The sequence below is a fragment of the Strigops habroptila genome, chromosome 4 (assembly GCF_004027225.2).
Source record: "Strigops habroptila isolate Jane chromosome 4, bStrHab1.2.pri, whole genome shotgun sequence".
NCBI classification, from domain to species: domain Eukaryota; kingdom Metazoa; phylum Chordata; class Aves; order Psittaciformes; family Psittacidae; genus Strigops; species Strigops habroptila.
In genome coordinates this window covers 82400701-82427826 of record NC_046358.1, presented here as the reverse complement: position 1 = coordinate 82427826, position 27126 = coordinate 82400701, and the positions used below count along the sequence as shown (strand labels likewise).

General features: G+C 41.1%; 1 protein-coding gene across 4 annotated transcripts; it reads right to left on the bottom strand.

Moving 5' to 3' along the window:
• Window positions 1-245: 245 nt before the first annotated feature.
• Window positions 246-27126, bottom strand: WIPI2 (WD repeat domain, phosphoinositide interacting 2). 4 transcript variants are annotated; one of them, XM_030483497.1, is made up of 12 exons: window positions 26875-27126; window positions 18128-18210; window positions 13434-13603; window positions 12104-12200; window positions 11434-11531; window positions 10927-11019; window positions 10063-10133; window positions 9054-9161; window positions 8162-8326; window positions 7093-7200; window positions 5766-5896; window positions 246-5007 (listed from the first exon to the last, which is right to left on the bottom strand). In XM_030483497.1, the coding sequence occupies exons 1-12, from the start codon at window positions 26946-26948 to the stop codon at window positions 4895-4897; spliced, it is 1311 nt and encodes a 436-aa protein (XP_030339357.1). In that variant the 5' UTR covers window positions 26949-27126; the 3' UTR covers window positions 246-4894. The 4 variants fall into 4 exon arrangements, with proteins under 4 accessions (XP_030339357.1, XP_030339358.1, XP_030339359.1 ...); XM_030483498.1 differs by having other exon boundaries at window positions 5799-5896; XM_030483499.1 differs by lacking the exon at window positions 26875-27126 and having other exon boundaries at window positions 13434-13643.

Below are 27126 nucleotides of genomic sequence, written 5' to 3'. Positions count from 1 at the left end.
GAGGAACAAGAGGGAAAATTACATTTGCAAGCAAAATGTACCAGAAGAAACTCAGCTTGTCCTTTCCCAGTCCCAGCAAAACCCAAGCTGACAGTCTTTTGAGAGCAGCTACAGAACACAACTAGGACCAAGGCTCATTACTGCTGGTGTTTTGGGCCACAGGGTTCACAACACACGTAGCATCACCCTGATCTTACCCGGCCCCATCTCCAAGCAGCAAACAAAAAGGAAGAAGACACAGAATATTTATGGCAACACAGATTTAATTTCTTAGGCAGTTATAAAATTACAAAGAGCGATGGGCAGCAGTGGGAGCCAGACATTTGGTGAGGTGGAATGTTAGATATTCCCACTTATCAACACAGATATTGAACAGAGTAAGTGAGCACTGCAGGATGCAGGGGGGTTTTTTCCAGGTAAGGAAGCAAATGCAAGAGCAAATAGGTCCAGGTAGACAAAGGGTTTAGTCAACACCCCATAGAAACCCAGAGCTACAGGTTTGGGAACCACTCCTGAGAAATGAGTTGGACACATGCACCAGTGCAGGGGGAGTCAGGGCGCAGATCACTGCAGCCACATGGCCAAAGCCACAGCACTGAGACATCTGTAACGGGCACAACTGCAGCTATTTGCAAGCCAGAATAAAAACTTCTTGTCCATCACTTTCAAGGCAGTGGAAGATGAGATTGGGCAATGGGAAGAGTGTTAAAACGAAGGCATGTCATGGTTAGAAAAATAGGAATCTGCTGAATTCCTTTGGTTGTGCAACTGGAATCTGAAAGGGCTTATTTACAGTCAGAGCCACGCTCTCTTCATTGCAAGCCTTTCATGGTGCAGCACAGATTCCAGCATAAGAAAGGCCTGCTCTGCACATATGGAGAGGACACTCTGCCTTGCTCCCAGATGTTAACAGGTTAAATCTGTTAGCCAGCATAGACGGAGCACAGAATAAAACTTTCCAAACCTCTGCAGTGACTAAAGCCCACCAATGCTTTAGACAAAGGCTCCTTTCGCTCTGCAAACAGGAGTGGAGCATCTGCACACACCAGGGGTCTACTGAATAGCTCAGCAGCCTACAAGGAAAGAAATTCTACCCTCTTGCTGCATGCTGCTTTGGTGCTAATGCCATTATTAGAGCCAAGGAAGCACAGAATGGGATGTAACATAGCGAGTTCTCTGCTGAGCAGCTTCTCAGGGCTCTATGCTAACCCCACTCACCAAGCTGGTGGCTCTTCCTCCATTCCTCCCTTTTTACTATTAGACATAGGTCATATGGGAGTTTCCTCTGTCTCTGTATTAAGAGTCTTCTCAGGTATTTATCTGCATTCAGACAGACTTGAAAAGCCACCACCTCTACCCCTACCCTCTGCAGAGGACCAAGATACTCGCTTGCACAGGACCTGGAGCAGCAAGGTACATGCACACATCTGATCCCAGAGGGAGCACTCGCACAAATGAACAGGGCCTCAGAAGGAACAGCTCTTACTAACCTCTTCATGCTTTCTACTTCCTCCTCCTGTGCCAGGCCCAGCCTTTTAGCTGCTAGATTTGTATCTATCACTGGTATTTTGGAAACAGGGACATAAGAGACCAGAGATAAAAGACTTCTGCCTCAGAACTTGAAATAGAGAGTAAACACACAGATGTCAAGATAGGAGTGAAGTATGTACGCTCACTACCTATTTGCACATCAAGAGGAACAGCTCCTTCCCTATAGTACTCACTGGGAACAGATCCCACTGCAATCTAAGACCTGAGTTTAGGATTCCAAGTTTAAAGTGTTCCCCCCTCCCCAGCTTTGGTTGGTTCAGTTGCCTATCTCTGTCCTTAGCCCTCTACCGCATTAAAAAGCTATCAAGAAGTACAGCCTGTGTCTAGACAGACACGCACTGTCATGAAACAAACACTGTCCTTCCAAGGGAGGTCAGTCTAAAAAGAGAGTGGCTGTAAAGGTGTTCCCATATCATATGACTGGAAGCCCATGGCCACAGGGCTAGAGCCTCCTTGGCTCACCCTGGGGAATCCAGGGCTGTTAGACCAGCAGAATAGAAGTGTTCAGATGCCACCTGATCCATAGAGCATTAACAGTGCAATCGTGTGTGCTCCATGCTCAGGTGAGGATGCAGCTGCAAACAGCATTTCTGGTATGTTTAAATAAAAAATACATTAAAATCTTTGTGTTATTTGGATGAAACCCCAACCTGAGAGGCTTTTAACTTTGGTAATGTACCACAACAGGGTGGTGACTGAGGGCCTCAGGCCATCAGAGGGAAATTGTATTAGTCAGGCTTTATCTGAGACAAAGTTTATATCCTCATGCAATGAACTTAAGACAAGCTACTGTCACCACTCAAATACACTGTCAGTGGGGGCCAAAACCCACCTACTCCACCCCACTAGCTCCATGCTGCTCACTAACCCCAGAACATTAATACTTCTGCTCTGTGCAGGGCACAGCGATTCAACAGTCAGTGCATGGCACCGGAGCACACAACAGCACATGGAAGACACAAACACAGTGAATGCAGGATCTCCAACTCACCTGTGGAAGATAAGGTGTGAAAGTTAGGAAGGGGGTAAGGTTAGTATGATAAATGATCTCAATTGTAAGCAGTAGAAGTTAGTAATTACATTAAGGGGTATATCTTACTATGTAAGATGGCCTTTGTTACACTCAAGAGTTGTAAAACTTGTGTGCTTAGCAGACCTGTGCTTATGTGTGTTTACTGCTAACTCTACTTGTGGAGTCTACGCCAAGCCTCCAAGTTATGTTATCAGGAACGTTACCAGCTTTAGTCTGGAACAAGCAGACATCTGACAGCTCCTGGGTGGTTCAGTTTGCCAGCCAAGCTCATCGAGCTTCTGTTTACTTCAAGACTTGTATTTTACTCTGCAGCCACAGCAAAGCTGATAGCAATTGCAATAAAAAAAACCAACAACATAATTCCAGACCATGGAATTTAGTTGTCAGCCAGAGCTTAAAGTCAAGACTAAGCAAGATTTCAGCATGGCTCAGTGGTTTGCTTTGGATGCCTTGGGTTCTGGAGAGGACACCACAAGCCACTCCAGCCAACTGCTCAGGACAGTCAAGGGTTTTCAGTAACTAAACAAGCCTGATCCCTTGTCTCCCACATGTTAAAGCATCTTCCACTTACACAGACTAACAGTAGCCTCGCTGATGCAGGCAGCTATCACCATCTTCTGCACTTTAGAGGATGGGGAAGCACACCTACCCACAGAGGGCTTTGGGGACAAAGAACACTGCCTGCTATTGCTTGAGGGAAGACATGTTAACACAGTTCCAAATCCTAAAAGCACATCGCTGTCTAGTTGTGGTAGTGAGTTCATATGTAGCTGGAGAACTCAGCTTCTGTCCTCCTCTCAAGATCTGCCATTTCCTTGTCTGGTTTGATTTCTTTGCAAGCAGCCAGCAGAGAGAAAGGAAGGAACCCACACTGCTACACAAAAGGCAAAAGCAAGCTCATTTTGGCAAAGGAAAGTAACACTCACTAAGTACTTTGCTAATCACTTGCCTGCTAACTGTTACCCAAGACTTAAGAAAAGGCACATTACAACCCTAAAAATAGTCTGCAGCACTGCTCAGCCTTGGAAAGCCCTAGCCAGGGTCAGGGCAGTTAAGCATTTATTCCAGAACTGCCAAAGAGACAAGCAGTCCTTGGAGTGTATCACAAGAGGTGCACTGATGAAAAGGGAGGAGAAAAACCTAACAGAACACCAACCAAAACCCCTGTTATCCAGCAGAAGAGAACCCAGAAGAAAATTAATCTTTCAAAATCATTTATATTTACATCAGTATCTGGAAAAAATAACCATGAACCTTCACTATTAGAGCAGTACCCTCAGCCCCAGACTGAAGAGAAGCAAGAATTGAGAGCAATGCCTTCCAGCTGAAAACCTTAAGGCTGTCCATAGAGTGGGGCTGTCATACTCTACATACTCCCTCCAGCGTGACACAATCCTTGCTTTGGATAAGGTAAAAAAAGTATAAAAAACCCAAGGTTATTGCTACTCTGCCAAGGAAATAAGACAATCTATGGGAGACAAAGAAAGTAACAAGTCTTCTCTAAAAAACACCCCCACAAGCTTATCAGCCACTACGGGCTACAGACACCAAAGCACTAGAGGTGTACAAACAAGAGTCTCTAGCAATTCCTCCTTCGCTCTAGCTTTCTTCCTGCACCAACTCCTTTTCTTCCCTGTAAAGGCACTTTCTATATTCTACATGCTTATGCAGGGAAACACTTCCAGATTTCCATTGCAACAAACAGAACAGTCCCACAAATACACAACATTCAGAAGGAATTTTAATTAACAAAGTGGTCCAGGAAAGGGAAGGGAGAACCCCAAAAAACAGGCCGTTGCATTTGAAAGGTTGCATGTCAGTCACTAGGTATGCCTGCAAGCCCATGCACAGGAAACCATTTGGACCTTTGTCAGTGCAGAACTAAGTCTCAGCTTCCAGAACCACTTCTCTACTCCTTCCTTATATAAGCTAAATATTATATACATATATAAAAAAAATACAAACTTGAGTTTGTTATAAAGTGGCTTCTCTCTCTCCCCCTCCTATGCTTGCTTGGCACATGAACGCATGCAAAGCTAGTAGGCTCTGAGGGCTGCACAAACAGCAGGTTTTGGCAACAAAAAAATAAACACAGCTAAAATAGATAAGCAAGATTAAAAGCCACTGAATTGAAAACCATGTATTTTTCCAATTGTATAGAATTAGAACTACAGCTACGACTTAAAACAGTAAGAGTCTGTCATCCTCTCTCCCAGCTCATGTCAAAGTTCATAGCAGCATAACACGAGATTCCTCAAGAAATATCAAGCCAGTGTTCTCTGCTTCAGGAGTGAGTTCACAGGTCAAGGTTTAGTCTGTCCGAAGGATCATGGGGGGATGCTCACTGTCTTCATCCAATCTAAGCGAGTTGGTTTCATCTTCCAGGCAAGCTCCACCCACAGCACCCAGGTCATCTGTATAGGCTGCAGAGAAAGGAACAAGTAGTTGGGGGAATCAGCAGCACAAACTAAGGCTTGGATCCAAAGTGAACGATTAGAGTTGAAGTACCAGACATGACTTGTAACAGTTTGACTGCCACCCTATGTTTGATTTTATTATGTCTGTGCTTCTCCAAGCCAAAAGTGGTTCATTATCAAAATTAAACTACTTTGTATGCGTGCAACATGTTTTTCTTAGTCTCCACTCATGCGTTACAGCTGCAACTGCAACTAACCTGAGTGCCATACAAAGATGGTAAAAGCTCCACTGACTTGGAGAGCTGCAGTATTAACCAAGTTCTCTTAACAAGGCAGCAAATTAGGCTAACTAAAGGGACACAGTTCCCATAAAGGAACAACAGGAGCACTTAACCTTGTCAAAAAAGAAAAAAAAAGAGGAAAGGGTCTATAATTCAGATGCTTTGCACAAGGTTTGGATGCAGGACTCCTGAATGAAATAATCACGTTGGGGCATCTCAAGAACCATCTGGCAAGTGCTGCAAGGATCACTACAGTAATCAACCACAGCCCAAATCAAAGTTCTACCCAGGAAGTAGCAAAGATGAGTGATCCATCTATAGGAAGCCACTGCACATCTACAACTCCTCTTTTCCTACCGCTCACCAATGCTCCACATCACACATACGCAGTTATGATGTGTTGAAGTAGACGAGCTCAGGAGCCATCTAGAATGAAGCAATACACAGAGGTGCTCTCTGCCCCATTTCAAGCCTTCTCCTTACCATGCCTTGTGGGTGAGGAAGGCACATATGTACCTTTAGTCACAGCGGCACTGTACGTCTGTGCTACCAAGGGCCGGTCGTGGGATGCAGACTCTAGGATTTCGTTGGCTGGCTCCATGCTGCCATCGAGCCTACCAAGCAGAGAGAGCTTAGCTGCAAAGGTGATCTACTAGGGCATAATACAGCTTTAGTTGATAGCTACAGAAGAATCTCTCATTAGATGTGCAGAAACACCCAACATATATACATGCAGCAGGTGAAATCTGGTCCATCCATTCCAGAGGCCTGTCAAGAAGGCATCTGACAACACTTCATATTTAACACTGAAGACTCATCAGTGACCTGCTTGCCTCTGACATGGCATCAGGATCTAAATCCTAGTAGCTGAAGCTAGGGGTCAAAAAAGACTCAAAACAATAGTGCCTGATTAATAAAAATAGCCACTGTTCCAAATAGCAATATCACAGATTGTCACTTGATCTCTGTCCACAACAGAGGTGGTTGCTTCATACCCATACACTAGGAAACCCTCTAGTGAAGGTATTAGAGCATTTTAGACATTAAGAACTTGATAAAAGCTTCCTTCTATGAGACTTCACTTAATCTGTAAGTGAAAACAGAGATCACACCTTAAAATGTTCAGACAAATCTATGATTTTTGACTAGTATTACAGATTGACCAAAGCTGCAAATCTGAATTATCATGAGTTATTGGGTTTCATTCTACAATTGATCATGTAAGTAATCCAACTATATTACCCTAGCATTTCCTGCCAAACCTTATAAAAAACAACTCCTTATCATATTTTCCAGATGTGTTTTACAGTATTGCTACAGAACATTAGTTGGCTGGCCTACATGCAAGGAAGTTTTTAAGGTTAGCAGTAGAGAGAGGATACAGATAATTTCATAGGCCATATTCCCCTCTGTGAAGTCACCCTAACATCTCCGTCTCATGTCTGTAACCACTTCATTTATTGATGAAGAGGATGGTGTCAGTAGTTTCAAGTTCTTGTTTAAGTAACTCAACTCAAACTGCCAAGTAAGGGGAAACAGGATCATAGAGCTAACAGCGATTGATCCTTCACTGCAATCAGACAGTGTTAAGTTTCTGCTGGTAAAGTGGTGCTTAGCGTAGCAGACACTAGGAGGGCAGGCTCAGGGGGATTCTGAAGTTACTCATTCATGTCAGAGGCCTGGAAAAAGATTAGCTTAAAGAAATGAGCTGTTCCAAGTTAAGACTTTTGCAGAACAGAACTCGGTTTAAGAACAAACTGAATTCTGTTAAGAAATAAACCACAACAGTCCTCAGCTAACGTGGACTTACTTGTGCTGCTTCATTAGTGTGCACTCTCCTCCTTCTTGGGGGTCTAGGTTGTACATGTAGAGATAGCCATCAGCAGCTCCCACCAACAAACGAGGGATCTTCTGGATTCTAGAAAGGTTCAGGGGAGAGCACAGACTAGTGAGAAGTTCAGAAAGCACACTCTGCTCCCCTCCCACCAGTTTAAGTCATTATTTTCCACACTCTTGCCCCTAGACAGAGAGCTGTTAGCAATTTAACAGTTAAACAGAGCACCTAGGACAGAACTGTGCATAAGAAGTATGGCATAACCACATTTTGGGGCTAATGGGATGCCACAGGAATCAAGCAACTTATATAACTGAGTAAAACAGATTCAGAAGTTCCCATCCTGTTATCCAGCTTTGTGCAACTCCAGAGACAAATATTCTAATGGGAAGCATTTACTTATTTCAGAAATGTTACAAGGCTTAATTACTGCTTAAAAGATGCTTTGAGCTCAGAGAAGTGAGAAGCCATGAAGTCAATTTAGCATAAAAACAATAAAACCCCCCACAAAATAAGTTTACTACCACTCGGCTTATTGCTTTTGTAGCTGTGCCAAATAGGACCTGCCTTTAGTGAAGACAGAATAAAGATTTAATTGAGTCCTCAAAATTAACTTTAATGAGTGCTATGCTGGTTTAGAGATAAGAATAATAGGAACTTGCTTTCAAAGACTTCTTTAATGGTTGGTCTGGATTGCCCGATTTTGCAATTCACTAACACAACACACAGCATCCACCCTCCCAGCACAAATGGAGACAAATGCTGTAAGCCTATGGGTTTTCAACATTCTTCTTTCAAAATGAAAAGACATCTCTAAACAACACTTAGAAATAGCCCAGTTTCATCCACCTATTATGCCTTTTCCTCTTGCCCTCACAGGACTGTGAGGTGTTAGAGCTAACACATTGCTCTTAAACTTAAACGATTACAGGTGATCCATTGCTCTGTATACTGCTGGAGATAACGTTGTGTTCTACAGAATCAGCCTCTCCACAGCACAGCACCCCAGCAGGGTCGTGAATGCAGGTTCCATTTCTTTACTCACGTGGCGAGTGCACAGATGTTCTTGTGCCCACAGAACGGCAGGCGGACTGTAGCAAAGGCTCTACCCTGGTTGAACATTTCTGTTACTTGAGAGGGCAGATAGCTTGTGGAGGCCATCAGCACTTTTCCAAAGTAACCTGTCCAGGTTGTAGGCTCTTCCTGAGGTCTACGAGTCAGAAGAAAAAAGAATGACTGACTTTGCATTCACATTAAAGGCGTGTAAACACTATGAAACATCTTTGTTTTTAAGGATATTAAGCAGCTATTTGTTTCTCTTCAGAAATAACAAACACCCTTGAGAACTCTAATGCACTCCATTTATGCTACAGGGCACAATGTGTCCTAACATACCCTCAGCCTGTTATTTAAGCATGTCTGATTGTAAACTGACCCTTCTGCTTATAAAACTGCATTTCATAAGGTTCATTATACAAGAGCAAGATCTACTGGAAAGTGCTACACTTCAGGATCTTACCTGTTTATCACTAAGCAAATCCTTGTTTCCAACAACTTCCACAGAAACATAAGACAGGCTGTCCTCTCAAATCATAAACAGGAACATTTTACAATCTGGTGCCTTTTAAAGCCCTATTAGCTGGTGGAAGGCATATGGATGTCAGCAGAGGTGAAACACAAATGTAACTGAATGTTAGAACTGCTTCACATTCCTCTGCCAAGGAACGGCCAATTTCTCTTCAGCAGAAATTCTGTTCTGTTCACTGGGAGAACAGTGCACAGCTCAGCTACAGTTGCTAATGCATAAGTGACTTCTTATGCCCTTTACTTTAGAGAAGTACTCAAAAGAAGTCTGTCCACAGACTCATCCTGTTGGGTATAATAAATTTTACATAAAGCCTTTTCCTTACAAAACCTAAAGCATCTCTGAAACTTACTTTTCTTTCACAGTCTCAAGTTTGAAGATATGCACCGTCTCTGTGTTACTGGATGCAGACAGAAACATGCCATCCATGCTAAAAGCCAGCGAACAGATGCTCACACACCTGGGGGGGAAATGAAAAACAAAGCATTTTATCTTTGACACTCTAATACTCTACCAACTGGTGTAAGAAGAAAGCTAGTGTTTACTAACTCATGGAAATTGACTTAAATGAGAATATTACTTCCCCATTTTGGTAGGTAGGAGTCTTTCTGCACATTCACCACTAAAGTGCTTCATTATGTTCACAAAAGCTGTACTGAGAGAGCTGGGAGGAACTGTAGCTGTATGGTAGACTCACCTGCTGCTCTTCTCCTGTCAGTGATGGCAGGTGACTCACAATTAAGCCAAATACTTTGGCTTAATAATTAAGCAGATTTCTCAGTCACCACTGCTTCACAAATAAGAAAAAAGAACATTTCCATAATAAGCATTCTGAATTCTCTGATACCTTCTTAAAGCAAGAGCAAGATCCCCATTAATGATGTTCTCTGATGTATATCAGGTATGAGGTCAATTAGTAACAATCTGAACTGAGTCTTACCTCTGTATAAAGTACAGTAGAACTACAAAGTGACTACTACCACAAATCATAGCACCATTTCACAATGCCTATCAATGATCCCAGGGATTTAGAAGAGCGTGAGAATATTAGATGTGCTACCTCCAATTGCTGTAAGAATACAATACAGCTTACAAAAGGTGATTCACTTTAAACAAGCTCCCTCACCAATAAGTTTTTAAAAGACAGAGGGAATACAGTTCTGACAGGATTGTTTTGTGGAACAGTGAAGTCCAAAGGAGTAAAATTGGAAGACATTCAAGCTGAAACTGTAATAAGCGTACAGGCAGGGATGAATGAAAATTTAAATAGGCAAGAATCAGGATGTCAGCTCAACTGCAGAATATACTGGAGATCTACCGTAAGGAATGAGCTCCAGATAATTAGACCAGCTGAACTTTACCTCTTCACCCCCCTTCGGAATTCAAAGAGTTTCTGTCCTTCTGGAATGGAAAACACTCTTATTACTGTCCCCTGTAAAGAAAAAAATAGTATTTCATTTCAAGTTCATTCACTGTGTAATAGCTCTAGCGAGCAGGGTACAAATACAAACAGCAAACCATTTTGCTGTTAACTTACTGCTGTCGATGCACACCACATACTAGCATGAAATATTTATGGAGCTTGTTCGTAGGATGTGTTTGAAGATTAGAGAAACAACAAGAGGTGGGAGCTACTAATGTAGAGAACAAGCAATGCATCAAGCACAGCCCTTCTTATCATATTTGATCATGAGAATGACAACACTAGACAAGTACCACAAGTACAGTCACCTGGATGTCTTTGTGCCTTTATCAGATGCAATCAGTTACACCTTTATATTCTAAGCTTTCTACTCAAAGAGCAGAAGCTTCAGAGTTTCTAGTTTATACAATTTAGATTGGCAATTTCTTATCGTGTGCCAAAGACCGACATTTCTCTCTATTCTGACTTTAACTGTCTTGTTTTCATTAGGAAGACAGCATCAAACCAAGACAACTAATTTCTAATAAGCATCCTGCACTAAAGGGAGAAACAGAGGATTGTCCTGATTACAGCTAGATTAAAATGTGTTTATTTAAATAACCTCATTATCATCCAACATTTCACAGCATGGAGTGTGTGTCAAATACCATTAACAGTTCTTAACTAAGATTTGCCATTGTAACTCTAAGCCTTCTTTTTTGGCACTTGTGGATGGAATTGTGCATGGTTAAACCTACTGAAAATGCTTCAAAGCAAATTTTGTTTTTATCACTGCTGACGAGTCAAGAAAAAGCCACTTTACCTTTTCTGATGCAGTGGCAAGTTTAGTACCACTCGCGTCAAACGCCAAAGCAGCCAAGGGACTATCATGAGCTGGGATCATATTAGCAGCTCTCTGCAGGAGTGAATCAATAAAATATAACCTTAGTACAGTACAGGTTAAGAGCAGCTTGAGACAGCATTCAAGGAAAATATGGGTCTTACTTTATGGACAAGAGCTTCAGTATTTGTTTTACTAACTGCTAAGTATATAGAATTATCACTGAAGCATGTGCATAGAAAGTACAAGCAGTAGAAAGATACTTAAAAGGCAATTCAAATAGAAATTACTCTACCCGTGTGCCCAACTCTACTCATCCTATCTAATATTAGCATCTATTTTCTTTGCCAATGTTCTGTGAAGCCTCACTATAAGAGACACTGCAAACTGATGCAGGGGAACCTGAATGTCTAGTAATTCCTCTCTGAGCAAGTGATTTCGCAAAAATGCCTCTTCAGAGGTAGAAACAGCATTCACAAAGATCCTTACCAGATTGATAGTATCAAAGACTTGTACTTCTCCAATAGTTGCACTTCCTGGATAGGCCAGGTAGCAGTTATCATTGTTTATTGATAAAGCACACAACCCTAGAAGGGATGCAGGAACAGAATTAGAGAGAGTTAAATTCCAAGACTTAAGCAGCAAAACTTCCTAGTTCTGCATTTGAGTATTACAAAGATAACTCAAGTTACCCTCACAAGGTATCAACAGAATCAGAGTAAGCTCAGAGTCAACCTGCAACATGTTCAACTATTTAACATAAATTAAAGCTTTATATAAAGTAGCAAAGGAAGCTACATCTGATTAAGCAATAGAATTTTCCAGCCTGCCATGACTCCTAAAGCATTAACCTGGCAAAGCCTTTAACTATAAGTGCTGGAAAAATCCAGTTTGTCTCTCCACTACTTCTAACATTTTAACACATCCACTCTAGGAGACTAAAACACTGGGAGGATGCGGTTTAAGGCAGAGTCTGCTATTTGTTCTCAAAACCCTCACCTGGATTAAATGGTCAGGCTTTAAGACAGCACTCATGTATTTAATTGTTACTTTTACTTGAAAGTGGAATTACTAATGCTACAGTTCCCTGTAGGAAACATCCCATGTTGACACAGAATGCACTTTTCAGAGTTATACTGGCTTTTAAGAACACACTTACCTGCAGGATTGGGAGGTGTCTCCCTGATTGTATGTAATACCTTCATGTCTCGTATGTTGTGTATATAAAGAGACTCTTCCAGACATACTATCAGCCTCTAGATGTGGGAGAGAGGACAAAGTGCTGCTATCAAATTGGAGTTTATATTAATTTATCAATCCTAAAAAGAAAATGTATCCAAAAATGCAGTAGGTACCTTCCAATAGAGAAAAGGTTGTACTCACCTGATGGGAAGAAATAAATCTGATAGAAGACACACAAGAATCATATCTTGACAAAGCTCCAACAGTGCAATGCTAGACTTGGTCACTTGAACTGACCAGTGCACTTGACTTCTCTCAACCACGCTAGTGCAAATTGGTTTAAGTGAAAATGATTTTACATTACTAGTTTAATACATTACTAGTTTAAGGCAGCAAGCCAGAAACCTTCATTTGAAGCTATTTAATTCTTATTCTGTACCTGCCCTTATTTATTTCCCCTCCTTCAAGAGGCAAATTCACATGTGAAAATAATTTTCTGCTTTGGGTAAGCAGAAAAAACACCACACAAGATCTTTTTAACCATTTATTGAGCCTATTAATTAATCATTTGCGAAGGGCTTTAAGTTCTTCAACATCTCATTTACACTTCTGTAGACTACATCTGGATGACTAGCAAGATGTTACTCATTTAATGCTACCTCACTATGTCAGGTATCAAGTTAGCCATTGTCCCCCTTATTTTAAACAGGAATCCCATCCTCCCACACCTGAATTTTGGTGGAGGGATGGATACTACAAAGATTTTCTCCTTCAGATGCCATTCTCTGTATTTTGAACGAGCTGTTTGAGGACAGACAAGTCTGTATTTGCAGACTAATGTACTACTAATGATTTAGTAATACAGCAAACTATGGTTCCTGGTACTTAACTCTCAAATTCACCAGTTCACTGATTTTATTTACTTTTAAAGAATTCAGCAAACTGTAAAGACATAAGAAGTGAAAAGATAACTCTAAATTTAGGCCTAAACAGAAATTGTCAGTGTCACATTTAGGACACAGGATGATTCACACTGGGAGGGACCTCAGGAGGTCTCTAGTCCAACCTCCTACTCCGAGCAAGCCCAGCTTACTCAGGGCATTTTCCTGAGTAAATGCATAAGCACAGAGCCAAAACCACTTAAATAAGAGCACCAAGATGCCATACACAAGCTACAGTTGCAAAACTGCAAGGTAATGTCAAGCAGCAATTCTGCCACCAAAGGAAGAGACATCAATCAGCAGAAGTACCACGGTAAGAGCCACAACCCCTTCCCATGTTTTCATCTAGTCCAAATTACTACTCACCTGTCTATTGAGCTTGACAGCCAAGATGGTGTTGGAGTAACTGTAGTTGCAGATCTCTGTCCCCTTCTTAAAGTGACAAACTTTGAGCTTGCGTGGAGCTTTAAGGCTAACTATGGCCACCAGACTACTGGAGAAGAGCCTCTCCACAATGCACACATCTTCTGTGTCAGCTGAGGAATCACAACAGCAAGGGGAAAACACAGAGGGAGATTTCAGGGAAGAAGAACGATGCACATCAACAGGAAATACTGTCTAAGAAAATACAGTCTAACACCTCAAATATTCTACCACAGCAGCTCAGAGTCGAAGTGGGATGCAGGACAGGCTTATAAAGCAGAAACTCTACAGTGAATAATGATTTACGAAGGTTTCCTTCCCCCATCCCCAAGATTTCATGCCAGTTTATGCATCAGAACAGTGTCTACTGCTCCCCACTAAGATCCAACAGAAAAGAATTCCAAAGATACAAAAAAGGGCAAATAGTCAAATTCCAGAATTTTACAATCTTCTCTTACCTCTGCAGAAATTTAGGAAAACAAAGGGGGTTTCGTGTTTTAAGGTTTTTTGGTGTATTTTGTTTTTAAAGCTATACTATGCATGGAAAGGATTCTGATGACCGAACATCTTTGTGTTTTTACACACCTCTTGCCTTATTGTACTCAAAGTTCAACCTCTTATTAGCATTTTTACACAGACCATCTTTTACCTGACAGTCCCTAAAAGCAATTTGTATAGGAATCACTTAAGCCCAGCACGTATGCATAGCCAGAAAACAGCACTACTTTTGTCAACTGTTCTACTATGGAAGCACTGGAGGCAAAGGAGGAACACAAGTCACCATTCCAAGCGTGGGGAAGACAGCAGGAGGAAGAGGAGTCCAGGATCTCTGGCAAAGCAGCACTTCTAAAGCATTGGATTATAGTACAGCATTGGATTATAGTACATCAGGAGTCCAAGTCCCAACACTAGTCACTCTGGCATGTGTGCTTCCCCCTTGCATCCCCTGAAGCTCCTCTCCAAAAGCCCCAGAGTGGACATAGTCTTCAGAGCAGGAGAAAGCTGGAGAGAGCATTTCCACTCTCTGCAGCTCTCCCACAGCTACTGCCTACATCTACCCTTCCATTACAGAACTGAATCAAGACAAATGACTTGAGCCTTTGGTCTTGATCCATCAAAACAACCAAATTTGTATAAGTCAGTATCTGGACTAGCTCAATGCTTAATACGTTCCAAACCATAAAACCATCAGTAAAGAAAAAGCTTATTTCTAAAGGCTTCTGTTTTGGCCAAGAGACACATTAAATAATTAGTTGGCACTGTTCTCATCACCAGTGACAGAAATTCCCTGAAGAAAGTTCTGTCCAGCATTCTCAGTGTAGATAAAGTCACTGCTGTGTGACAAATCTGCTTTGAAAGTGGTTTTTTTTTTCTGGGCAGTTATTTCAAGAAGAACAGAAAATATTTAATGCTCTACATTCTTTTTGAGAGAAACAGTCTCCTTATGGAAAAGGAGCAGACTTATGCTAAGCATTTGCAGCATTCTATGCAACATAATTGACTTTTATCTGAATCTCGTATTTAATACGGTACTTTTCCAGAAGAGACAAAACAGCTTACTGAGGCTTTGAAAATTCAATTTCCTCATCCAAGAGGGATAATGCATTTTAGCAATGACTTTGTTTTCAAGGAATTGTCTTCCATTTTGCTGATGCCACACACAACACATGAAAAAAATAAATATAGAAATCTGCTTCAATAAATCAAGGCAGAGACTTTCAAAAAGAGATCCATGTTCCTTGAATCAGACCAGTAACATAAAAGATTCTCAAATCTTTTACAGTATAGGTTATCTTTCCAGGGTCCTTCATTAATGATGGCATCTCTTTAAAAGAGTCAGAAGCGCAGCACGTAGAGGCCCAGAAACCACAGTGTGACTGCTCCCTGCTCCTGGGCAAACACAGCTTCTTACCCATTCAGGGGCAACTGTGCCTTAAGACACAGCTTCTTTGCTTTATTACTCTCCCAGGCAGGAGAACTGGTATTTCAGAGGAGGAGGAGCAGCAGATTCAGTTGGTAAAAAGTGCTGTCCTACACTGTACTGACGGGAAGTGTAGGCAGCAGGGAAAGTACGCAGGGAAGAGCACTGTCAAGAACTAAGCAGTCACAGAGAAGAAAACACTTTCAACAAGGAAAATGCTTAAAAGGTATAGACTATCCTCCAAGCTCACTGTAAAAAAGGCTTACTATAATACAGATAGTTACCTTTAGAGAAAGGCTTAGTGATGAGCTTTTAATTTAAATTAACTTGAAAAATACAGGCTGCTTCTCTGTTCCTTTGTGTTCCCTAACAGGAAGAAGCGATAAAATCTCTCCACAACTGCCAAGTCATGTATGCTCCCTCACGAGCAACCATTCGAGTAGAGTAGGAGGCTATACCACACATCCTACCTTCAGCTGACCTGAAGTAATCATATGTTTAGAAGCACTAGTTAAATCCTACAGCAGTGCTGCTAATCACAAGGGTTTCTCTACCTCTATTTTCTCCTTTCTGCTACACAACTGAGTGTTGCCAGAAACTCCAATTCAAAATACAGCAAGAACAAAAAGAACTGCAAAACGATTTAAGTATCAGCAGTGAGGGGAGAACAAGCAAATACATAACAAGATTACAGTTTCATAAACACAAGCATGTAGCACCACAGACAGGAGCTCGTTAGATCCAGCTAGATTATGATCAGCTGTGCTTTTATTCCATTTTTAATCCAAGAACATGAAGCACATTATCAGCATCTATTAAGCCTTAAAGCACCCTCCAATCTAATGCTTCTTTTTCCAAGGGGATCAAAACCGAGCAAGGAGTTATGCAATTTGTATGGAAGCACAGCAGAAGTCAGTGATGGGAGCAAAGAAACTTCCCAGTCTTTTCAGTTGCCCTCTCAAACACAAGACATCTGGGGAATATTCTGTATTTTACTTTAGACACCTACACAAGAACTTGCAGATCATTCTTACAGAAGAGAAAGGAGGAGACCTTAAAAGTGCTCACTGAAATCAACACAAAGTCTTTAGACCTACTTAAACTGAACTGGGAGAAGGGGGCACATGTCTGGGAGGCCTCAAGACAGCTTTTCTTGCAAAAAGGAGTTACCAGTAGCCAGGAAGCCCTCCATCCTCATACCAAATTTTAAGCAGGTGTGGTATGCAAGCCCAAGGCTGAAAAGCATTCAACTGCATACAAAAACAAATATGAAGGTCTCAAATACTTAGATTTGCTGCAGATATTGCATGTCCCATGAGCAAAGTTTGGCTTACACAGGTCAAACTGTCAAATTTTCTACTAAATGTTACCTCACACCGTGCTGTGTATTTACAGACTTAACACTCGTGGAAGAAACTTTACCATATCAATGAGGTTAAGCCAACACAGGCATCCCAGAACAGTTTGAAGACAAGACTGGAACCAGTCGGCCTAAATTCCAATCTCAGCTGCTTTATCAGTTCATGTCAAGGTTTTTTTGAGCAAGGCACTTGACCCAATCTGTATTTTTTCTTTCAAGGACTACATAGAAGCAGCAGCCCCACAAAGTTCAGTTCAGTCTCTTTCAATATGTTTATTCAGTGTCTCGTGTAACAGGAGTCATCTTCACTGGGTCCCCTGAGGTCATATCAGTCCAGACACTCTAAGTGCCTCACATACTACAGAGGTCAGGTACCCAAACTCAACGGCATAAAATGGAATTCAAGCCACCCATTAACCAGTACAACCAGACAATGACTCAAACAGGCAAAGGTAGCTGCAACACATTGTAACCTGACCACAGGTGCCTAATTTGAACCTCACAATTACTTCTCTCCATTGACTGTATATAGAATGGGGCTGTCACCACAGATAATAGGTGATCTGAATCATACACCATTTTCAAACTTAAGATGCCACAGGGTCAGGTCACTTAGAGAACAAAGTCTGAACTCTCTGGATAGCATGGCACACCAGGATCCAACCATAAGTGCTGACATCATAGCTATTGGTGCCATCTGTTCACATGGAGTTTACACATAGCATTCATAGTTTACTTCTTAGCACCTCAAAAAAGGGAAGTCTGAAGTGTTGGCAAAACAGGGGATACCACTTCTCCCCCAAGCCTCCCCCTGTTTCACCTCATATCCTACTCAACTGTGATCAGTACTGAGAAGTTATGGGAATTTGGATTAGTCACCTTTTTAGACAAGTAAATCTGCAGCTATCATGTTAAAAAGTATTTTTCTAACAGCAAATATCAGGATTAAAGAAAAAGATAATCGAGACTTTGTTTTCTTATTTGATGAAGGTATATTAGCGGCTGCCTGCCCCAATAGCCAGTATAAAGACCCAAAAGACACTCTCACACCAGTAAAGTATTTTAAATGCCAAGCTGCTACATAACCTGGCTATGGGACACAGCATGACAAAAGCAGAGTTCTCCTCATAGCTAATACCAAATTTCACAACATATCAGCTAAATTTAAATACAGAACACTGATATATGGTTTTACCCTGCCCGCATTCAATTGTTTTGTGTGATATTTCATCATACACTTAAGGTTCCTCTTATGTCAATTTCAACCAACCTGTGAAAAAATGAAAGGTGTCTTATTCTTCCCAAATTAAGCTGATTGAGGGGATAAAAACAGAAAGAAAACAAGATGATACTCACTGCATTCATAGATCTGCTCTAATTTGTCCACAGAAGAAAGGGAGAAGAATTTGTAGCCTGATTTACTGCCAACTGCAAGGGATCTGGAAAAGAAACAAGCCAGTCAGGAACATCAACTAAATCAGCTGTGATTACCCTTGGACAGATTCTTACCCTATTCTAAAGCTTCAGTAAAAAAAGCAATAAAAAGCTTGACCAAAAAAGCCTCGAAAGACACAAGTAGCTTCCTCAACTCTGAAAAGACCAAATAGCTTCAGAATTACCCCAGGTGTGGAATCCTGCTTCATATTTTATGAAATGAGAGTTCACAGCTTAACATAAGCCAGGGATTTCTCCACACAACCTAAAAGCTTTAGTGTGGAGGAAAGATGATGACTTGGATAACGTAATGCAAACCAATTACATCATTGTCTCATCATTAGAGGTGAACTCAAAGACCTTTTACACTGGGCTGTCTGGGAATTTTTGCTCCTTACACTGTAACCTGCCCCAAGCACCCCAAAAAGAGCTTTCACATTAAAAATAATAATAATAATAAAAAGGAATTAAAGGCTGCCAACTTTAATTTTCTCTGGTTTTATTTGATGATATTCTAGCACCTCCAAAGCCCAGTCAGGTCTCAGCCTTACAAACACTTCTGCTGAATCTTTGATCAGAGGCACCCTCTTAAAAATGCTATTCACTGATGTTAAACAGATTTTAACAATAGCAGAACATTCAAAAACTGACTACAACCCTCTCTTTCCTCCATTACTCAATTTTCACACTTAGCTCACAGACTATTTAATTGCTTTTCCAGTCAGAGTCACAGATAGGTCTTCAATTTTATGCTAGAAAAACCTTTAGACTTGTCTTGCAGATCTTTACAAATCAAGGCAGCAGACAATGGCAGGTTCTTATTTTCCTCTCCCCATGCAGAGGATGATTTTTATGCCACAGAAAAAGAAAATTAACAGTCAATACAGTTGTGCAGAAATGTATTACTATGCTTACAGCTCAGATATTTCTTCCTGCCGGGATACACGGAGTAAAACTAATTAAATCCCAATAAATGTACTTCGATCTGCCAAGCTGTGGCAAGTCATTGACTACAAGGCTCAAATGCAACCCAGCCAGTCAGCCTGCCAAAATGCCCTTCTCAACTCAGCGAGATGATTCTCTCCTTCAGACGCACTGACAATTAGTTCTGCATTTAGAATACAATACAGGTTCTTCCATTTCTTGTTCTTGCTGTATATTCCTCTCATGGCTCCAAAGTGAGCCCTTTTTTAAACTTCTGGGTACCCAGAAGATTAAACATTGTTCCTTAAATGGCTGAAATTAAGATCCCAAGCTATAAAATCAACCTCTCCATGATGGTATGACCTTCTCTTCTAGACAAAAGAATATAACTGGCACAGTCTGGTTAAGAAATTATATTTGAGAAGGTTTAAATCTTCAAAATATGCAACATCCAGGCAAGAGAAGTAAACCTCCCTCGATTCAATAACCAAGATATTAAAAAAGCACATTAGCCTTAGAGACAGAGAAGCAACTATAAAACAAGATTGCATTGCTGCTCCTCTAAGTCTCCTTAGGAATATTGAATTTAATTTTATTTCAGACAAATTTGGTACATTCAGCAGATTCTATTTGATGAGTTGCCAAAGATGCTTCAGCGTTTTTCCTCACCTACTTTTGCACAGCTCAATGGAAATCCAAATTCTGTAGAAAATTATGAAACTGAAATTTGGAGGAAAAAGCTTTTCCGAGATCATCTATTGCTTCCCTCAAAAGAAAGTTTAACAAAGAATGACATTAAAACTGTCACTTCACAAAGGTAAACAAGCTCTCAACCACGCTAAAAATAAATGGAGTCACAAGACTCTTTGCAATATAAACGATCTACAAAAGACATGGGATGATTTCCTCACCGAGAATGCCACACAGCAGCTCTGCTTGCAAGTGTATTACTAGGTAGAATTGATTCCTGTGTTGTACATAAAGCTTTAAATACAGCAATACTGCTGCATCACTGTTTTCCTGACAGCAACACTAAAACCAGTGAGGAAGCCCTTTTTTCTTGTCCTACTGACTACCTACAGCTCATTTAAATAAGCTTTAGACAGTGGTGAAAGCGAGTTGCATACATGATAAAAATCATTAGTCTGAGTAGAAGACAAAACGAAGCAGCACAGAATGGACCTTTCCAGCCATGTCAACTGCTTTTTGTTATTTCTTTCAGGATCAAGGTGATGAAGCTCCAGATCATTTGTTTGCACAGAACAGCTCGAGTCACTATAATTAAACCCATTGCAGTATACAAGCATAAGTGCAAAACAACCCATTTTTCTTCTAGAACAGCATTCTTGGTCTTGGAGGGCTTTTTTGCAATGTACTCTCAAATTACTTCTTATGAAACTACTGGAAAAAGGCTTTTTATATGTAATAAGAGAAGTCACTAGGCTGAGTTACACTGGCACAACCATAGCGATTTAAATCCCCCATCTTCCCCCGCACTGATATTACACTTAAGCCTTTAAGATGCCTGATAGCTACCTAAATGACCAAACCCACAAAACAAATATCTAGCCAAAATTACTTCACCTCTGAAAAAAATGTGTAACCATATGAGGAAGAAACACGATCAATAGACCATTCACTTATTGCTCAAACAGACAGTGACCAACAAAAAGCTACTGTAGTTTATCAGAAGCTCCTTTTACAATGTGAGTGTTATGTTTTGTTATCACCAATTTTCAGCAGCTGATGAGAGACTGAAACTGAAAATAGAGTATTAAAAATTTTGCCTTTTTTCTATGCTACACACAGGTGGTCTTTTAGCTCTGTTATGTGCAGCCTCTATTACACACCTTAGATTGTAGACTTTGAGTTATTTCACCATCAAGGTTGTCTACTCGAGGCAAAATGACCAATATGGCCATGATTTATGCAACTGTGTTCACCGCCTTTTTTCAAAGATAATACTGTAGCCTGATGCAAGGCTACATAAATCTTGAGAGCATTTTCAAGAGTGGCTATCATAAATAATTAAAACTAACCTCATCAAGCAAACAGTGGTATGAGATAGTTCACTCACTCCTTTCAAGATGCTGACATTCACTGTAAGTGCGCTCACCTAGAGTGGGAAATCAGCTGGTTCAATCTCTGGCTCTTTAGAAACAAGTTTTTTCAGATGGGCTAGAATCATAAAGGTTTTTCTTTTGCTTCTTTAACAGACATACAGAAGGAAGAAAACCAGTTTTTCCCTTTCTGCACCATAGAAGACTAACTATTAATCAGAAATATTCTACATTAATCAGGAAGATCCTACAAAGGGCATCTCTCCCAAAGATCAAAAATCAATTGCAGCTGCAGTATAAACAACTCCAGAAGTCATTCCTATTTTAAATAACTGGTTAATTAAACCTACCTTCATTATGATACAGTCTCATTATACTAATGCTCCATTTCAAAAAACAATGTAAATTTCCAAAGACAAAACATTCTGTGAACAAAGGCTTATGAAGAAGGGTGGAATAATAAAAGAAATCAATGAAATGACATAAGAACTACTAAGGAAACTTACTTGGCTTTATTTCCCCCTCCCAAATGTCTGCTGAAACGAAAGCTGTAACATCTCACAGACATGTTTTAATCAAAAGGTCAAGAACATCATTATTTTGGGCAAGAGCTAGACACAGAAATCCTCATGTTCAACAGATTTATCAGCAACACTGATAACCCACAGGAGATTTTCCTGTTTTCAAAGAAAACCAACACAAACTGAAATCTGCTGCAGCAAAAGGAGACCCCACTTGCTCATCACTTAACATGCAGCAATAGGTTGGGACAACAGAAAGTTCAAATCCAAGCAACATCACTACTCTCAGCCCAAATTCCCATCTAAGTTGTGGCCTGTTGAGGAACAGTTCCTCTGGCAAGCCCACCTCGGCTGCTACCTCCTCCGTAACAACAGCGAGTAACACAGCATATGATTCCTTCTCTCTGCTATCCTTCCTGAGCACAACAGCTACATGATCCTTCCTTCCTTCCTTTTTGTGTGCCTAGCCTTAAAGCCTCCCAGCTCTTCTGCCCTCAAGGATCATGGGTGAATGACACCTGAACCTAGAAACAAAGTCAGAGGAGTGAATGCTCAGCACCTAACCCTTGTTCGTTTCACCACAAGCAGTTTACTAGAGATACAAACACGACATAGTACACAACCAGAACTTCTGTGACATGAAGCATGCTATACAACTTGAGAACTATAAGCATTTGCTCAGATCATAGAACTGACTTATTTGGGGGGGGGGGGGGGGAAGGTAGAACTAAATCAGAAAGAACAGATATATGGACAGATACCTGTCAGATGTTAACTCCACACATAAATGAAAGCAGAGTCTAAAGGCAGCCTTGCAAATAAGGCATAAACCTGTGTTTCATTGTAAGTCGAAACGCAAGGCTCCCTTTAGTCCTTTCACCAGGAATCTGTTTTCAAAACTACATCAACTATTTTGTTTCTATGTACAGTCACACAATCGCTTATTTTTAAGGTGACCAAAACTTCTCCAGAGTCTCTTGACTTGCATTATTTCACAAGCACGTGTTGGGGTTTTCTGCAAATTGAATCCGAACAGCATACAAATTAATTTTTAAGTTCTTCCAAAGGCATTTCTCTGGGAATATTCCTGTAACAGTTTAAAGACTGAAAGTTTTACCCATTTTGTAGATAAATATAAGCTTTGAGATCTTGAAGTTATCCTTAATAGAAGTTACAAGCTTCTATTACATTACTTATTTTCCTTATGGGTTTTAGAGCTTGTATGAGTTTAAGGTGAGTTTGTTTTTTCAATAAATGTATCTGTGCTCAGTTTTAGCAGTTCTCCCAGAAGGAATGCAAACAGCACTCAGGCTTAAGCTGTACTTCTTACCAAGTATCTACTGTTAAAGACTTCCAATTGCTAAAACATACCCAGCACTGAGATCACCCACAAGCTTCCACTGCTGGCACCTGAATTCAGATCAGTTACTTTGCTTTCATCTGCAAGCTGAAGCTTCTGCCCCTCAACCAGACAGTGCCAGTCACAACCAGTTGGGCAATGATTGATTCACTGGGGAAAAGGGCTAGGGCCAAGCACGCTAATATCTTCTGAAAATGACCTTCTCCATGGTTTTACTTAATGAAAACATATCAAAGAGAAGCCACAAACCAACCGCTTCTACATTATAGGTGGAGTGTTCTCAGGCAGAGTTCCAGTTCCAGCCAATAATTCGAAGCTCCCATGTAAATAAAGCTTAAGGCAATATGGAATAAAGAGGCAAGACAACACTTGCAATAATGTAGATACTACTTCCAAGAGACAATGTCACTACATAGAGCATCCATGAATTAATATTAACAAGGAAAAGTTAAGTCTGGGAAAAACAAACAGCTAAAAGCCAGGGGAAAAGCAACAGCGACTCTTATGCTGACAACATTCTTCTCACTACTAGCAATCCAATTTCCCAAGACTAAAAGCCACCATGAAGCTCATGTCTTTCCTACAAGAGACAATAATTAATTACCAACCCTTCACAAACCCAAGGACATGTTAGCTCAATACCTATTTTTACCAGCAACAAGTACAAGGCAATTGGCTCTGCTGCCTAGGTAAGCAAGACACACTTGAGCCTGAGTGTAACCAGCACCTTGTTAAGTTGAAGGTAAAAGCTTTAAATGCAATAACAACAATGCACCCAGGTAATTTGTTTTCCAGTTTTGTCTGTCAGCAATTTTTCTAATTACTGAAGCATACCTTAAAGCATGATGTGAGCTCTACTGACTGGAAAGACATAAACAAAGCTTGTCTTTCATATATTGGCTGAAAGAATATGCATGTGTTTACCTTGCCTGCCTGGAGAAAGACTTGTTACTTGTAATGTAAGGTGAAAATAAGTAAGCTTTCTGAGGCCTAGCATGGAAAGTAATTAATTCCTAGTACGTTCTTTGCAGCTCTTGTCACCTGGTGAACAGTGATCTTCTAGATATATAGAATAGTATACTAACAAACACTGAGAGTCCACTTCTTGCTTCTCTATTCAAACAAGAAACTAAGAGAGATCATAGGTGGGCAAAAAGAATCAAATAAATCGTCAGTTTAAAGAACTTACACAGTCACTAAGTTCTACACAGTTTAAGAACTACAACACAACGTGGTTATTCAGGTCACCACATCAGACAAGTGTTTGAGGAAGAAGCTGCTCACAAAGATGTCTGCAAGACTTGTTTTATACTTACTACTTTCCTTACAGAGACTTCTTTGAGACATTATTAGAAAGAAGGGACATATGACACCATGCAGTCATCTGCTTTGTATCAAAGTAAGTAGCCTTTTAAATTATTCCCATGATTTTGAGACAAAAGTATGAACGGGAACTTTTTTATATTTATGACATTTCTATAATGGGTATCTGAAAATGCAAAAATACTCAAAAATGACACAAAAACCCTACTATCCCAAGACTTTGAACTGCAAAGATCAATATGGGCCAGGTCTGGATCACATAAAAAGAGACAGCACCAAAATTCTCATCAGCTAATCACTAAATTATTTACATATATAAATAATATTTAATAAGATCTACCTGCACAATGGACATGAGAACGCTGAATAAATAAAATCATCAGCTATAGCACAGAAATCTAAGAATACTTTCGGATATTTACAAAACTTAAATGGAAAAAGTAGCAAAGCAGCATACAAAGTTGAGAAAAGAAATCATTATCTAGTTGTTCCTTTTTCCCCCCCATAAACTCAGAGTTCAAAAGGAATCACACTTTACTCTTCCTTGAGGAAAGATTTCAAGCTGTACAAGCCAAAGAGCACCTGGATGAACTTATTACATTTGCTTTCTTGTTACTTCTGTCTTGGGTTTGTTCTCAAGTTAAGCCTGCAGCTCTCTCGTTCAAGAGAAGTTCTTGGGGTTCTTTTGTCACAACTCAGTGATCTTTAAATACACACAGCTCTCCACAAAGCTAAGGTGCATCTGAAAATAGGCAGTTGCTTTAAGGAAGAAGAAATACTAAAACTTTCAGATCACGATGCTGGACAGCACATTTTAACTTCAAAACCTCCTATAATGACCTTTATAAACTGCAAAAGAGGTGACAGATTTCCTCATTGTTACGACTTGTTTTAGCTAGTAATAGGTGAAAAATGGATGGTATCTGAGCAAAACATGGCCTTGTTTTATATGCACAATGGCATAGTGAGCTCTATATGGTACTTGATGAAAAAAAACTGAAAAGTAGTTGCAAAGGTCTTTGCCTGGAATCAATATATGGATAATGATTTACTTATAAAACACACAGAAGACTACTGCTTCCCCCCCATCCTTTATCATAAGTTATTTACTGTTAAAGTCTCTTGTCTCAAGCCTATCCAGCCCCACTTGTTCATCTCTTCACCTCAACAAAACCTATAAAAGCAAACAGAATATGTCCTTCTGTGATGGGACCTTCCTCCTCAATCTTGGCAGCCACCACAAATAACCTTCTTTCCTTCACAATTCCCATATGCCACAATACATGCTGAAGACAGTCAAGAGATCTCTTTTGTGAGGACAAGATATTTCTTGTAAAACCAGCAAGTTGCTAAAAGAAAGAAACCACCACCATACACGTGGATTATGCTTTGTGATGCCAACCTGAGATCACTTCCTCTTACTCACTTCCTAAAACAAAACTCCTCCTTTCTCAAGTACAAGTTCTTTTGGTTATTGGCCCCCAGTTTCATCTCTTAGGTATTTAAGACAGTCAAATCCTTCTTTAAAGGATCTTCAGGGCTCCAGCTCCAACTATTCGTGATTTCTTGAACTGAAAAGCAATGATTTTTAATACCCCATTTAAACTTAATGTGCTAATTGAGCTAAATATGCTGCTACAGTTAAATGACTTCCAAGATGTGCAGCATGAATGATCTGACCATTTCTAGAGCTGAAACACAACTAAGTGCAGTTTCAAGGACTATATGAGAAAGGCTTCTTTTTCAAAACCAAAACAAGCACAGGCTTGTAAAAATACCTTTAAGCCTACCCCATCCCTGGCAGTGTTCAAGGCCAGGATGGACACAGGGGCTTGGAGCACCCTGGTCTAATAGAAGGTGTCCCTGCCTGCGGCAGGAGGTTGGAACTAGATGAGCCTTAAGGTCCCTTCCAACACAAACCATTCTATGATTCTATACTGCTTCAACACAGACAGCAGGGGAAAATAAACAAAGCTGTACGAAAAGAGAACAATAATGAGTTTTCAGATGAAGTCTTTCTTTGCACCTCCTGGAAAACTTGGATCTTAATGCTTGGGTCCTCCTAAAAGCCAAGCACCATCAAGAAAGAGAAACAGCCCTCCCTCCTTTCCGCAAAGCAACAGCGAGCAACGCCTCACACGCACAAGAAGGAAGAGCTCCCCAGGGCAACACTCGGGGTTGGGGAAAAGGCAACACACCGCAGCCACAGCTCGGGCAGCCCATTATCCGTCTTCAAGCGCATCCTCACCCCCCTCAGCTCCACACACAGAGAAGAAGGAGACTGTTCCCACCCCTCCTCGCTACACGGATGGCGGGACCCGCTCTGTGGCGGCGAGGCTGCGCGGGGCTCCCTGACACGGGAAGGCGAAGCACCGGAGCGGGGGGGACACCCCACATAGACCCCCTCCACCTCAGCATCCCCCGGGGTCCCCCTCAGGGCCAGGGCTCTCCCCACCTCAGGCCCGGGCGCCGCCCCCTTACGTGTTGTCCTGGTTGAAGTTGGCGAAGAGCAGATGGCCGCTGCCGGCGTCGCCGCTCTGACTGGCCAAGTTCATGGCGGGCCGGCCCTCGCCACCCCCGTCCGGCGGGGGGGAGGACGCCTCCAGCAGGCAGCGGAACCTCAGCCCCGGCGGCCCCAGCCCCCGCCGCGCACCCGAGGCCTCCTCATCCCCGCCGGCCCCTTGTTTACGCTGCGGGCGGGCGGGCGAACAGGCCCTTGCGCATGTGCGGTAC

Excerpts from the sequence above, each read along its gene's own strand:
- WIPI2 (XM_030483497.1), bottom strand. The coding sequence starts at position 26,948 with ATGAACTTGGCCAGTCAGAGCGGCGACGCCGGCAGCGGCCATCTGCTC. Across the intron at positions 18,211-26,874 it reads AACTTCAACCAGGACAACAC|ATCCCTTGCAGTTGGCAGTA; the intron begins GTAAGGGGGCGG and ends TTTCTTTTCCAG. Across the intron at positions 13,604-18,127 it reads AGAGCAGATCTATGAATGCA|CTGACACAGAAGATGTGTGC; the intron begins GTGAGTATCATC and ends GTGATTCCTCAG.